The 14,459-nt window shown below is 44.5% G+C and overlaps 1 protein-coding gene across 1 annotated transcript in view; it reads right to left on the reverse strand.

Moving 5' to 3' along the window:
* Positions 1-544: 544 nt before the first annotated feature.
* LOC311126769 (uncharacterized protein) overlaps positions 545-14,459 on the reverse strand; it is a gene marked incomplete at both ends in the record, with an annotated part of 31,843 nt that continues 17,928 nt past the window's right edge. Inside the window, 4 exons of the mRNA XM_084200752.1 lie at positions 545-812; positions 4,094-4,228; positions 4,428-4,697; positions 5,783-6,084. Coding sequence (XP_084056878.1) covers positions 545-812; positions 4,094-4,228; positions 4,428-4,697; positions 5,783-6,084 — 975 coding nt within the window. The remainder of the gene's footprint in view (positions 813-4,093; positions 4,229-4,427; positions 4,698-5,782; positions 6,085-14,459) is intronic.

A 14,459-nucleotide genomic window follows, 5' to 3' on the forward strand; every position in this document is an offset into this window, starting at 1 on the left:
CTTCTTAGACAAACTCATGGAAGTGTCCCATTGCTGGAATACTTTTTTGGTTACTTTTGCTCTGCAGAAGCATATTGAGAAAGTGCTTACAGAATTGTTCTTTATAAATTATTTTCTAAAAGCATGATCTGAAAAACGTTATTTTAAATAATTGCCTGTGTGAGGACAAATCGATATTTCAGATCCAGGCTCGGGTTACCACTGGTTACCTGAAGTATACAGAGAAGGAGACTGAGGATGGTAAAAGAAAACACAGAGAAGGTTTGGCCCTGTGTTTGAACCAATCAGGGACGCATAACATTATTTATCCCCCCCCCCTCTCTCTCTCCCTCTCCTGCTCTCTCCCCCTATCTCTCTCTCCCTCTCCTGCTCTCTCCCCCTATCTCTCTCTCCCTCTCCTGCTCTCTCCCCCTATCTCTCTCTCCCTCCCCCCCCCCCCCCCCTCTCTCCCTCTCCTGCTCTCTCCCCCTATCTCTCCCTCCCTCCCTCCCTTCCCCCACCCCACCCACCCCCACTCTCCCTTTTTCTCTCTGTCTCTCTCTCATCAGCAGCCGGGGCTTTCATAGCTGCTGCGGCTGTGGCTCCTGGTGCGGCTGTGACTGCGGCTGTAGTGGCTCCTGGGGCTGCTGCGGCTGTGGCTCCTGGGGGTGCGTGAGCGGCTGGGGCTCCTGCTGCGGCTGTGACTGCGGCTCCGACTGCACCTGTAGCTGCCGTAGCTGCGGCTGCGACTCCTCCCAGAGTGGGAGGGGCTTGACATGGAACTGGAGGAGGAAGGGCTGGGGCGGTAGTACGGGATAGGCCGCTTCCGAGCACTGAGGAGAGGACAGGACAGGAGATTAGACAGTACACAAAGCTCTTGTAGGAGATAGTTAGTGTGAGGAGGACCACCACTTTGACAGCTGACCAGTGAGCTGCTCTTTTGGAATTTCTCCGCTACAGTATGGTCCTGTAGGAATGCTGAAGGTTTCGCATTTAAATATCAAATGTATTTCAAAATAAATAATCCATGTACTGTACCACGTCAAATCTATAACATGTTTGGATCATAATAGAGCTTATTTTAAAAAAATAATAATTAATATGGCACTTGGTCAGCTGTCATCAAAAGCAGACCAGAGAAACTGGCATACTGTAGTTATTATTGTAGTTATTACTGTAGTTATTACTGTGGTTGTTACTGTAGTTATTACTGTAGTTATTACTGTGGTTATTACTGTAGTTATTACTGTAGTTATTACTGTGGTTATTACTGTGGTTATTACTGTAGTTATTACTGTGGTTGTTACTGTAGTTATTAGGTGATACTGTCAGATTGAGAGGTGCTGAAAGAGAACAGTTGCATGTGTTAGTTAGTAGGCGTCCACGTGCACGCACACGCACACCCACGCACACGCACGCACACGCACGCACGCACACGCACACCCACGCACACCCACGCACACCCACGCACACCCACGCACACCCACGCACACACACACTTCAAATGGGTTAAAAGCGCTGAGATTGCCTTGTTAGTGGACACCCTCAAGGTGCAACCTAAGCGCCCCTTGCAGAAGTTGAGAGGTTTGAAAGGTTGCTTCTGGTACGTTAAGAGCTGTTAGCCACAAAAAGGAGGAAAATGATCTGAAGGTTAGCCCTCAACCACAAATCAGGCGACTTAACGATCTGGGAACGACGTCAGCGCTATCAAGGTGCTTCTGCTACTGAATGAGTACTAATTGGAATCGTCTCAATGAATTGTCATTGGAATTTCTGTAGATCCACGATTTGGGATAAAGTTCAAGGGAGACATTACTGACTAAGATGAAGGCCTTGATAGCACCTTCATCAAAAAACCTCTGTGTTATAGCATTAGTACACATCTGTGACTGTTTCTCTAGTGCTGGTGTGAGTTTATTCAAGTGGATTTACAAAAGGAAAAGTGGATAGAAAGAAGGAGAGAGAGGCGGGTAGAAAGAAGGAGAGCGAGGCGGGTAGAAAGAAGGAGAGCGAGGCGGGTAGAAAGAAGGAGAGAGAGGCGGGTAGAAAGAAGGAGAGCGAGGCGGGTAGAAAGAAGGAGAGAGAGGCGGGTAGAAAGAAGGAGAGACAGGCGGGTAGAAAGAAGGAGAGAGAGGCGGGTAGAAAGAAGGAGAGAGAGGCGGGTAGAAAGAAGGAGAGAGAGGCGGGTAGAAAGAAGGAGAGAGAGGCGGGTAGAAAGAAGGAGAGAGAGGCGGGTAGAAAGAAGGAGAGAGAGGCGGGTAGAAAGAAGGAGAGAGAGGCGGGTAGAAAGAAGGAGAGAGAGGCGGGTAGAAAGAAGGAGAGACAGGCGGGTAGAAAGAAGGAGAGAGAGGCGGGTAGAAAGAAGGAGAGAGAGGCGGGTAGAAAGAAGGAGAGAGAGGCGGGTAGAAAGAAGGAGAGAGAGGCGGGTAGAAAGAAGGAGAGATAAGCGGGTAGAAAGAAGGAGAGAGAGGCGGGTAGAAAGAAGGAGAGAGAGGCGGGTAGAAAGAAGGAGAGATAAGCGGGTAGAAAGAAGGAGAGAGAGGCGGGTAGAAAGAAGGAGAGATAAGCGAGGGAAACAGGAGGGAGCAGCGGTACTCTAGGGAAGTTTGTTCTATTTGGTTAGTAGCTTCACCAGACCTCAGTCAGGAGGACTAGGGGAGTCGTGCTGCACGGCAACTGTTACCACAGTAACCTAGCCTGCAGCTCAGCAGCATTCTGTTGTCTTGGCTTCCAGGAGAATCTTCCTTTGTGCAGGAGTGACAGAGGATTGACAGAACATTTTGACCAGCATTTTATCGAAAAGCACTCCACACACATTCTGGGAAACACAATGGAATCATATTATTGCTACTGTGTGCCATCGCTCAGCTGTGGCAAATCTAGGCTGTGATAAAGGTTGTACACTTCTATGATATAATATATATTTCACCTGAAATAATATAACATGTTCAGTTCCACTTGATTAAGGATACAACACACACACACAGATGTACATAAAATAACCCCACATGTACAGTAATTATGCTGAGGATTCACAATCAAATTGTTGAGAAGAACCAAAGAAAAATAGAGTGGGAGAAACCTTGATAAACTCTCCCATAGATGTCAGTGTTACAGCTTCATTCTGCTTTCACTGAGGGAGAGTGGTTAGATAGATCCTCTGTTACCTTGTCACGCCCTGACTCAGGGGACGGTTATTTGTTGAGTCAGGGTGTGTATATTTCGTGTTGTGTTTGTTTCTATGTTTAGTTGGCCAGGGTGGTTCCCAATCAGAGACAGCTGTAGCTCGTTGTCTCTGATTGGGGACCATACTTAGGCAGCCTGTTGGCACCAGTTAGCTTGTGGGATCTTGTTCCGTAAAGGTATGTTATTTGTCTACCTTGGAAATAAATATGAATGCATATCACGCTGCGCCTTGGTCCTTCTCGTTAATAAACGATCGGCCCGTGCCTGTTCCACCGGTGCCTGGTCCGGCACCGGTCAGCTGCTCCACTCCGGAGTCAGAGCAATCCGCTCCACCGGGGTCCAGTCCAGCCCCGGTCAGCGGCTCCACTCCGGAGCCAGAGCAGTCCGCTCCACCGGTGCCTGATCCAGCTCCAGTCAGCGGTTCCAGACCAGACCAGGGGCGCAACGGGGAGGTGGAGAGTAAGTGGTGGTCACACCCGGAGCCGGATCCGCCTCCGAGGCGGAATGCACACCCGGCCCCTACCCTGTTAGGTTTATGTGGCGCGGTCGGAGTCCGCACCTTTGGGGGGGGGGGGGTACTGTCACGCCCTGACTCAGGGGACGGTTATTTGTTGAGTCAGAGTGTGTATATTTCGTGTTGTGTTTGTTTCTATGTTTAGTTTCTAGATCGTTTAGATCTATGTTGGCCAGGGTGGTTCCCAATCAGAGACAGCTGTAGCTCGTTGTCTCTGATTGGGGACCATACTTAGGCAGCCTGTTGGCACCAGTTAGTTTGTGGGATCTTGTTCCGTAAAGGTATGTTATTTGTCTACCTTGGACTTCACGTTTCGTTTTGTTCTTTTGTCGTGTGTGTTCAGTACGGAAATAAATATGAATGCATATCACGCTGCGCCTTGGTCCTTCTCGTTAATAAACGATCGTGACATACCTGGTGATCCTGCGAGCCTCCATGAAGCTGGGAGAATCTCGTCTCCTCTTCCTGATGGGAGAGTAGCTCCTGGAGCGACGGTGAGCACGGTCAGCGTCGGAGTGGTGAGGACTGTCTCTCTCCTTAGTGGAAAAACTAAAAATACACAGAAATTGTCATGTACTGGACAGAAAAAAACAAATATATGAAAAAAGTAATGTCTAAATAAATCACTGGGGAGCTAAACAAAGTTGTAAAAGCTTACCTAAAACCAATAGTGTCATCTGGCCTTCCAGGTAGGTTAACTGTCATCCATAGACTAGTAAGTAACCCTTCCCTAGGCGGTGTTCCTCACCTGGAATTGTTCTGTCTGGCATGGACGTGGAGGGACTTGGCCTTGCTGGGGCCTCTCTCTCTGGAGGCAGAGCATGATGAGGACCGTCCTGAGCTCCAGGAGCTGCTGCGCTGCCGGACCCCCACACCGCCCCGCCCCCGAGACTCACTCTTCTTCCTGCCTGACCCAGACACATGGTGGTGCCGCCCCGGGGATGCAGACAGCCTCCGGTGAAGAGCCTGTCCCCGACCCCCACGATGGTGCCGCTTGGATGAGTGGGTCCTTTTAGTCCTGGAGGTAGATAGGTAATGAGTATCAGTTGATTATTGGTAACAGAGGAAAGATGGCTGGATACCTTTAGTAGTTACGCTATATGAAGAAATTGGAGAGTGGGGCAAAATAAGTGCATAATTTTTTTTTGGACGTGCCACATTAGAAGACCGACAGGGTGTTTAGTTCTCAAAGTGATCAACCTGTTTTCATTGCTATTAGCAAATCTCAGGATAGCACAAGTGGATAGGGAAGTGCATCGGCCTGTGCCCTGGACAGCAGACTAAACACTGAAACACTAAGCAGTGGCCATAAAAGAAGTGGAGAACACAACACATGGTAATGACCAGGGCCGGATAAAGAAATCATAGGCCCCCGGGGCTTTTATTTTTTATTTTTTTTATAGCACCGCCACCTTAATTTTCAGTAGCAGGGTCTCCCCCCCAAAAAACACCCTAGGCACCCCTACTTCCTGCCGTTATGTAGGTTATGGTCTATGGGATGCATTTTCCTGGCATGGTTTAGGTCCATTTGTAGAATCTATGCCTTGGTGCATTGAAGCTGTTCTGGCAGCTCGTGGTGGCCAAACACCCTTTTAAAGACACTTTATGTTGGTCTTTCCTTTATGTTGGCAGTTACCTGTATGTGCTTGTGATACAATGTTATCCACAGTAAAACTTGTTTTAACTCGGTGTCTAAATTATGCTCTGTGGCTAAATTATGCTCTCTGGTGTATTTTGAACATTGTGGTTGGATAAAAACTATCATAATAATGGAATTACCTCTTGGACTTGAGCCCAGCCCCTGACTCACAATTGACCAGTCACATTTATTTTAAATTTTTTATGAATCGGTTACCCAATCAAGGCAGGGCCCCCCAGTTACCCACGTGCCCCCACCCCCTCCCCACACACCTCCTCTCCTCCCCCCCATCTGATGATTAGCAGAGTGGCAGCAGGCAGCAATAGGCTGTCTACACTTATTGAGAGCGGGCTCCTGAATCCTCCTGTGGTTGGCTTAAGCCCCGGCAATTCCCTGCATTAATCCGGCCTTGCAAATGACAGGTAAAGGCTATGTCAGTATGGGGGGCCAATCTCTCTGCTTACTTCTTCTGGTGAGCACTCTTTTTTCTGTGAGGATGCAGGTTACGTTGAGAGTGGGCGGAGTTACTGCTGTGAGTCGGCGAATGGGAGCGCTTCCCCTGGACTCTGTGACCACCCCATCTCCCTGACGACCCCAGGCCCGTCATCTGCCTGTCCTCCCCATGTAGGGCTTCTCCAGCCTGGGCAGCAGTACCTCCTGGGGCCCTGTAGAGGGCAGTGTGGGCCTTGTGTTCTCCTCCTCTCAGTTGTGGCAGTATGATGGTCGACTGGGCTCCCGGAGTAGCAGCAGTCAGCATTCTCAGCTTCTGTAGAGAGATGATAACCAACAAACGGAAACAATAACCAAAGACAAAAAAAGAAAAAGGGGAAAGAAAGGGCCTTAGAGTTTGTCACAGTGGAGTGTTTGAGTGCTACGGTGTACTTGGCAAAAGAGGGACAACATCTAAAAGAAAAGATCTAGGTTTTTTTCTCGATATGGCTTATAGACAGTCCTCTATGGTGCAGCGCATGCAATACTTGGCATGCAAAACCATAATGACACGAAGAAATCATAATCCCAAAAAGAAACAAACAAAAATTAGAAGAGGGAGAGGAAGAAAGATACATAATATAAAATGAACAAATTATGTTAAAGAGCAGAGAGAGGAGAACAGAGAAGAAAAGAGAGAGGGGAAGAGAGAGTAGAGAGTTACAGAAGAGAGAGTAGAGAGTTACAGAAGAGAGAGTAGAGAGTTACAGGAGAGAGAGTAGAGAGTTACAGAAGAGAGAGTAGAGAGTTACAGAAGAGAGAGTAGAGAGTTACAGAAGAGAGAGTAGAGAGTTACAGGAGAGAGAGTATTGAGTTACAGAAGAGAGAGTAGAGAGTTACAGAAGAGAGAGTAGAGAGTTACAGAAGAGAGAGTAGAGAGTTACAGAAGAGAGAGTAGAGAGTTACAGGAGAGAGAGTAGAGAGTTACAGGAGAGAAAGTAGAGAGTTACAGGAGAGAGAGTAGAGAGTTACAGAAGAGAGAGTAGAGAGCTACAGAAGAGAGTAGAGAGTTACAGGAGAGAGAGTAGAGAGTTACAGGAGAGAAAGTAGAGAGTTACAGGAGAGAGAGTAGAGAGTTACAGAAGAGAGAGTAGAGAGTTACAGAAGAGAGAGTAGAGAGTTACAGGAGAGAGAGTAGAGAGTTACAGAAGAGAAAGTAGAGAGTTACAGGAGAGAGAGTAGAGAGTTACAGAAGAGAAAGTAGAGAGTTACAGGAGAGAGAGTAGAGAGTTACAGGAGAGAGAGTAGAGAGTTACAGGAGAGAGTAGAGCGTTACAGAAGAGAGAGTAGAGAGTTACAGGAGAGAGAGTAGAGAGTTACAGGAGAGAGAGTAGAGAGTTACAGGAGAGAGAGTAGAGAGCTACAGAAGAGAGAGTAGAGAGCTACAGGAGAGAGAGTAGAGAGCTACAGGAGAGAGAGTAGAGAGTTACAGGAGAGAGAGTAGAGAGTTACAGGAGAGAGAGTAGAGAGTTACAGGAGAGAGAGTAGAGAGTTACAGGAGAGAGAGTAGAGAGTTACAGGAGAGAGAAGAGAGTTACAGAAGAGAGAGTAGAGAGTTACAGGAGAGAAAGTAGAGAGTTACAGGAGAGAGAGTAGAGAGTCACAGGAGAGAGAGTAGAGAGTTACAGGAGAGAGAGTAGAGAGTTACAGGAGAGAGAGTAGAGAGTTACAGGAGAGAGAGTAGAGAGTTACAGGAGAGAGAGTAGAGAGTTACAGGAGAGAGAGTAGAGAGTTACAGAAGAGAGAGTAGAGAGTTACAGGAGAGAGAGTAGAGAGTTACAGAAGAGAGAGTAGAGAGTTACAGGAGAGAAAGTAGAGAGTTACAGGAGAGAGAGTAGAGAGTTACAGGAGAGAGAGTAGAGATTTACAGAAGAGAGAGTAGAGAGTTACAGGAGAGAGAGTAGAGAGTTACAGGAGAGAGAGTAGAGAGTTACAGGAGAGAGAGTAGAGAGTTACAGAAGAGAAAGTAGAGAGTTACAGGAGAGAGAGTAGAGAGTTACAGGAGAGAGAGTAGAGAGTTACAGGAGAGAGAGTAGAGAGTTACAGGAGAGAGAGTAGAGAGCTACAGAAGAGAGAGTAGAGAGTTACAGAAGAGAGAGTAGAGAGTTACAGGAGAGAGAGTAGAGAGTTACAGGAGAGAGAGTAGAGAGCTACAGACTTTGTAGAACAGAAAAGGAGGACTTCTTCAAGTTTTAGTAATGGTTAAAAAACTAATATGAAATGAAACAAAACAAATAAAAAGAGTAGACAACTTGACGGAACATCACAGAAATGGAAGGAACAAAATAAAAGATTCACAATTATAGAGTCAAATTGAATCAGAAAAACAAATCGTCTGCTACTCAATAATTTTCTTTTTGTGGAGTTTTTTTTCCCTGGAGTAGACAATTGCTGAGATGTGAACAGCGACCCATTTTCTTTTTTCAGTTTTTTTTAAATCGTTACTCTTGTTTAACCTTTTGGTTAACATCCTCTTGGTTAACATCCACTTACCAATAAAGTGGCATTCCCTCCTTTAGTAGGTAAGGTATGAAGAAAAGGGAAAAGTGGGGCAACATAAGTGCATCATTAGATTTCACAAAATGCAAGAGAAAAAAAACACAAACCCTTCCCTGGCACAGTGAGGAGGCATGAGACAATGAAATCAACTGACATTCAATCAAAAACTAAAAGAGGAAGGGAATCAACCACAATGTTCAGGGAACCTCTCACACCGAGAGTAGTTAAGTCTTCCAGATCATCCACTCTGCTGGCCAGCCCACTCCACCACAGGGCAGGGCAGACAGCCTGTGTGAATGACCATTTCGTTAAGTTCAGAGGTTCCAGAGTGTTCCGTTCAGGGGTTCAACCCCCCTCCCAGGTACTATGTTAGGTTACAGTTTGTTCAAACCAAGTCATTTCTTGTCAGTGTGTGGTTGCATTTCCCCTGTAACTTTTGGGCATATGACATCTTTAATTGGCTATGTTGAGATGCACAGCTATCTATTTTAGTTCTCTGTTTAACAATATCTGTTAATATGATAGGTGACACAAATCTGTACTAGTGAATTTATACTTAAGTGTTACATTAAGCAAAAGAAACAGTCCTCTGAGAGAACAGAACTTCTACAAATAGTGTATTCTCCCGGCCATTTATTGAGGTGATTCTTAAAGTTACAGCTCCATTTCAAACACAAATGTGTTTGGTAGACCAACTTCAGTATGAGGGCTTTGAGCAAAGCGGGCGATATTGCAAGATACGGTAGGCTGAGGACATTGAGCTAGGACGCAGGCATTTTCTGTAACAGCATAATAAACAGGGCAAGGGGCTTCACACGGTTTTGTGTGTCTGTGTGTAGATGTTTGTGATTTCCTGGCTGTGTGTAGATGTTTGTGATTTCATGGCTGTGTGTAGATGTTTGTGATTTCATGGCTGTGTGTAGATGTTTGGGATTTCATGGCTGTGTGTAGATGTTTGTGATTTCATGGCTGTGTGTAGATGTTTGTGATTTCATGGCTGTGTGTAGATGTTTGGGATTTCATGGCTGTGTGTAGATGTTTGTGATTTCATGGCTGTGTGTGTGTCTCCAGGATATATAGGTCATTTATCAGCAGGTGCAAAGGTCAAAGCAGGTAAATACCAAAACATTGGGAGTTCTCTTGCATGCATTAATCTACTCTCCTGTAAACGCTGACCGCTGAACGGGGACTCTTCATAGAAAACAACAGAAATAAAAAACCCTTCTCCACAAAATAAACTAAAGACTAAAGCTGTAGACAGAGGAGAACACACAACCACTGACGCAGAAGATGACAGTTGTTAGAAACAGCCATCAAGGAAATAAATATGAACAAATTATAAGACGAATGTAACTATTTCACCAATAGAACAGAGAGATGCTGGACAAACATGAATCAATGCATTCTACCAAAACAGAAAAACAATTGACCTGCTTCAAATAGGGCGGGATATTGGACTGAATTCAGTACGAAAGTTTAAGGAGGATAGAGTAAAAATAATAAACTCTAACTAATCAAAATCTTAAAAGCAAAATATAACTGATAAAAAGAAAGATAAAATAACTTCCTAAAGCTACATTTCCCTGGTGGTTAAATAATAGAAAGAGAGAGAGAGAAACATTGACGTCAAGCTAGAGGGTGCTTCTGACATTCTCATATCTGCATAAAGAAAGACCACGTGCCAAGGCAGAGCGTTACCTACCTTACATTTCAATCAGTGACACGTACGCAATGTCAACAACAGGAACGGAAGAAACAAACAAAAATGAGAAAGGAATGTTCTCCGCAGCAAAATGGGAAAAAGACAACGGACCTCTTTTAGTATCAACGCTACCAACTTCTTCCAGAGACTAAGAAGGAGAAGGTAAACAAACAAACCAACAAAAAAAGCAAAAGAAAATGGACAAATAAACCAATACTTAAAATCAAACAATTTCATTTTTTTTTTTTTATGAATGTACAAACTACAATGATTTACTGTCTTTTTCGCTTGTTCAAATGCAACCATTGTTGTATGAAAAGGGAGAGGTGGGTAAAGGTTGGGTAAGTAAACAAAGTTTAATCATGAAACAAAATGAAATCTGTTGTTTAGCTAGAATTACTAGAGGGAAGTAAGGATGGAGGGAGGGAGGGAGAGATGGGCGCGCAGAGCTGGCAGATGACAAGAGACGAAGGGATAAGAAGAGCATGTCAGGACAACGGAGGGCAAGAAAGATGTCACACAACACGGACGGACAGATAGAGGGGGAGGAGTGTTGGAAGGAGGGAGGCTCAGGGTAGGGAAGTCACCGCTAGGATGGACAGCTAGTACAGTACACACATTTAAAAAAGGGACCCCAGTCACATTTTTTGGAAGAGATATTCTTCAACAATAGAACACAGTGGTTTATGAAACCAGCTCAGAAAGTCCACGGTGGCCTCTTTCACTTCAAAAGTATTCCTTTTGTACTCAGCAATGCACCAGGGTTTTGACAGTGCACCATGTTAGTATAGGCAGTTGTTATTGAGGCAGAACAAAAGGGTGCTTGTTGTTTAATTGAAGGCCTTGTAAAACGAACAGTACAGTGAGCCTTGGGGAGGGTGGCACCGAACATATTAATATCGATACATGGGGGAAATAAATACGGCACTCACATTCAAAATGGCCTGGGTCCCTTTAAAATACCAATATTACTAAACGTTGTGTGTTTAGTTTCAACATTGTATCACTGCTTTTTGTATGTTAGCAGATATACATTTAGCCTGGACAAGAAAACTACAGACAGAAACAGGAGGACAACCTGAGAAGTAGAGATTGAAGAGACTGCTGCTGCACATGTGCTAACCAGCTACCTTCTGTTGAATCTCCCAGAAAGGTTTAGCATCCAAAATGAACAATATTGAGCGAGCATCCTCCCAAATATGCAAGGAGTCTGACCGCCGATTAATTTTCAGCAAGGGAGAGATAATAATACCTCTGTATGGGGAGATTAACTAGAGAGGTCTCATGAACAAAACAAACGGTTTAAGGCTGATGCTAGGGGATGAATGATCAAAACCGTGGACAAATTTGAGCCAACCAAATGCTTGATTATTTCACCTAAACACAACCCGTTGGCTCTGCTAACACTGAGACTCATATGCAACAATGGCTCGTGAGACTTCCCTTGCCAATCCCCAGCGACTTGGAACACACAGAGATACGGAATATATAGCAAAATCAGGGGACAGTCTGACAGAAGTGATACTGCCACCTAGAGGCAACATTCAGGTCACATGATCCAGTAAACAGGAAGCGAATAGAGAGAGAGAGAGAGAGAGAGAGAGAGAGAGAGAGAGAGAGAGAGAGAGAGAGAGAGAGAGAGAGAGAGAGAGAGAGAGAGAGAGAGAGAGAGAGAGAGAGAGAGAGAGAGAGAGAAAGAAGGAGAGGAGTGTCGAACACCTGGTGCCTGGGAGCTATCAGACTTCTGGAGGAAGGGGGTAACTATCACTGAGCAAAACATAGTGCTTTATAAAGACTGTATTGACAAGAAGAACTAATAGTACACATACCCAGTTAACCTACTTGGTCCAGTTCCAAAGCATATGAGTGCTTTTTACATAAACAAGACAGAAAAGGAGCATTGGGCATTTATTTCATGGGGTAAATACCATTCAAATCGCTAAAAGCAGAAAATAAAACAGTCATGAATGAAAACAAGCAGTGAAAGAGAGAGAGAGAGCAAGAGAAAGAGAAAGAGAGAGAGAGAGAGAGAGAGAGAGAGAGAGAGAGAGAGCAGGTGAGACCTTTCTCATAAACACAAGCAAGCTTGAGGAGGAAAGGAAATCGGAGGAGATAGTATCCTCTGTAATTCATTATTCTAGGAGAAATATTTTTGGAGGATTTTCTAATCTAATAATAATAATAATAATATGCCATTTAGCAGACGCTTTTATCCAAAGCGACTTACAGTCGTGCGTGCATACCATTTTTTTTTTTTTTTTTTGTCTACACCCCATTTAGTTGCTTAGTCAGCAGTGAAAGTGAAACAGTAATGGCTATAGCCTTTGATCTAAATGATGTCTGTTGTTTTGTTAGCAGAGCAAACTGGCAGTTAGATTCAGTTAGATTTAAAAATCAAAATGTTACCTCAGTTCTAATGATCCATTTATAGCAGGGAGGCGGTTGAGGACTGACAGATTTAAAACATAACATTCTAAATCAGTCTGTGGTTGTTTTACAGACAGATCAAAATAAAGCAGTCTAGGAGGGGTTACAGTTTTCAAACAGTTCCAAAGAGACCGGGAGCAAATAAGATGTCAAAATCAATTCTGAGTAAATTAGAAAACATGTCTGGCTAGCTTCAGGAAAATATAATACAGCAATTCTACATTAACTTTTTATACAGCTATGACTGTTGCTGCTGTACCAGCGGGAATGACTTCTCTGTCTGTCGCCTCATTCTATTCTATTCTGACCAATTCCATCCATGTTCCAGCCTACTCCAGAGACTGTCCTGTCTGAGGTATACTGTTGCACTAGTGCGGAACGTGTAACTAAATTTAAACCAATCACGTGTTGTAAGAAGCATTGGAAATTGTATAAATTATGCTCAGCTAAAATCCCCACACAATCCCACAGGCCAGATCATAGAATTCTCATATGACAATAAAAAGCTCGAGCTGGTTCAGTTCAGATGTAAAAATAGCATCGTTAAGCCTTACATTATTCCATCCATCTTTGATAGTCAGATTAGTCAGCTACAGATGGTATCGTTGATGGCTGTTATCAAGCATTACCATCAGCATGATCAAAAGACAACTTTTGACTCAAATATTTCCTTACGTTCCTAAACGAGAGTACTCTACAGCATATCAAAGAAATTAAACAGGGCCTTCTTGAAAACTATGAATAAGTACTTTTTTTTTTTTTTACATAAACCTTCTCCTCTTCCCTATTGGTTTCATTTGAGGGAGCTGTAGCAAAAGAACACTTTTAAAGTGTTGAGTGTTTTCTTTCCCTTGCTAAGAAGATTCAGAGGTGAGACGCACTGCAGGAGCTTGCTGCCTAACAGAAAGCAAATCGTTTCCAGCTCATTACCAAACCCTGGGTGTCTTAAACGCCGTCCCAAATGCCACCCTATTCCCTATATAGTGCACTACTTAGGGCTCTGGTAAAAAAAAAAAGTAGTGCCCTATATAGGGAATAGGGTGAGATTTGGGACACACACTAATACTAAACCTCCATGTTACCATTGTAATGCTCACTTGGGCCAGAGATCAATGGATCATAGTGAGTCAGTATTTAGTTTTGTCTTTCTGTTATCCTCAGCAAACTTCAGGTCCCAGATCTGTTTGCGCTGTCTTGGCATGGCAATGACGATAGGAGGCAAGGCAGCACAAACAGATCTGGGATCAGGCCACAGCAAACTCATGGTTACGTGTGACTCTAACCTCCCTCCCTCCGCTATCTAACCAGTTAAAGGAATGTTGAGATGGTATAAGCATCCAAGTCAAGCCAGAGGTGAGCAGTGGTAGCAAGAATGCACAGGACAGGGTGGATAGACACACAGAGTAACAGAAACTACCCTGTAAACACAGGAATAACTACACACAGGAATAACTACACACAGGAATAACTACACACAGGAATAACTACACACAGGAATAACTACACACAGGAATAACTACACACAGGAATAACTAAACACAGGAATAACTACACACAGGAATAACTACACACAGGAATAACTAAACACAGGAATAACTACACACAGGAATAACTAAACACAGGAATAACTACACGTGGCACAACGGGCACCACCAGCATGACCGCGCCCGCAGCAGCAAGGCGGGCAGACTCAACCACAACCACACGGCCGAGGGAGACAAGGAGCAATCCTCCACACTGTCTCCCTCTCCTACTAACATGGTATCCTCCACACTGTCTCCCTCTCCTACTAACATGGAATCCTCCACACAGTCTCCCTCTCCTATTAACATGGAATCCTCCACACTGTCTCCCTCTCCTACTAACATGGATTCCTCCACACAGTCTCCCTCTCCTATTAACATGGAATCCTCCACACAGTCTCCCTCTCCTACTAACATGGAATCCTCCACACAGTCTCCCTCTCCTATTAACATGGAATCCTCCACACAGTCTCCCTCTCCTACTAACATGGAATCCTCCAC

The sequence above is a fragment of the Coregonus lavaretus genome (assembly GCF_964263955.1).
Source record: "Coregonus lavaretus genome assembly, contig: HAP1_SCAFFOLD_2841, whole genome shotgun sequence".
Taxonomy (NCBI): domain Eukaryota; kingdom Metazoa; phylum Chordata; class Actinopteri; order Salmoniformes; family Salmonidae; genus Coregonus; species Coregonus lavaretus.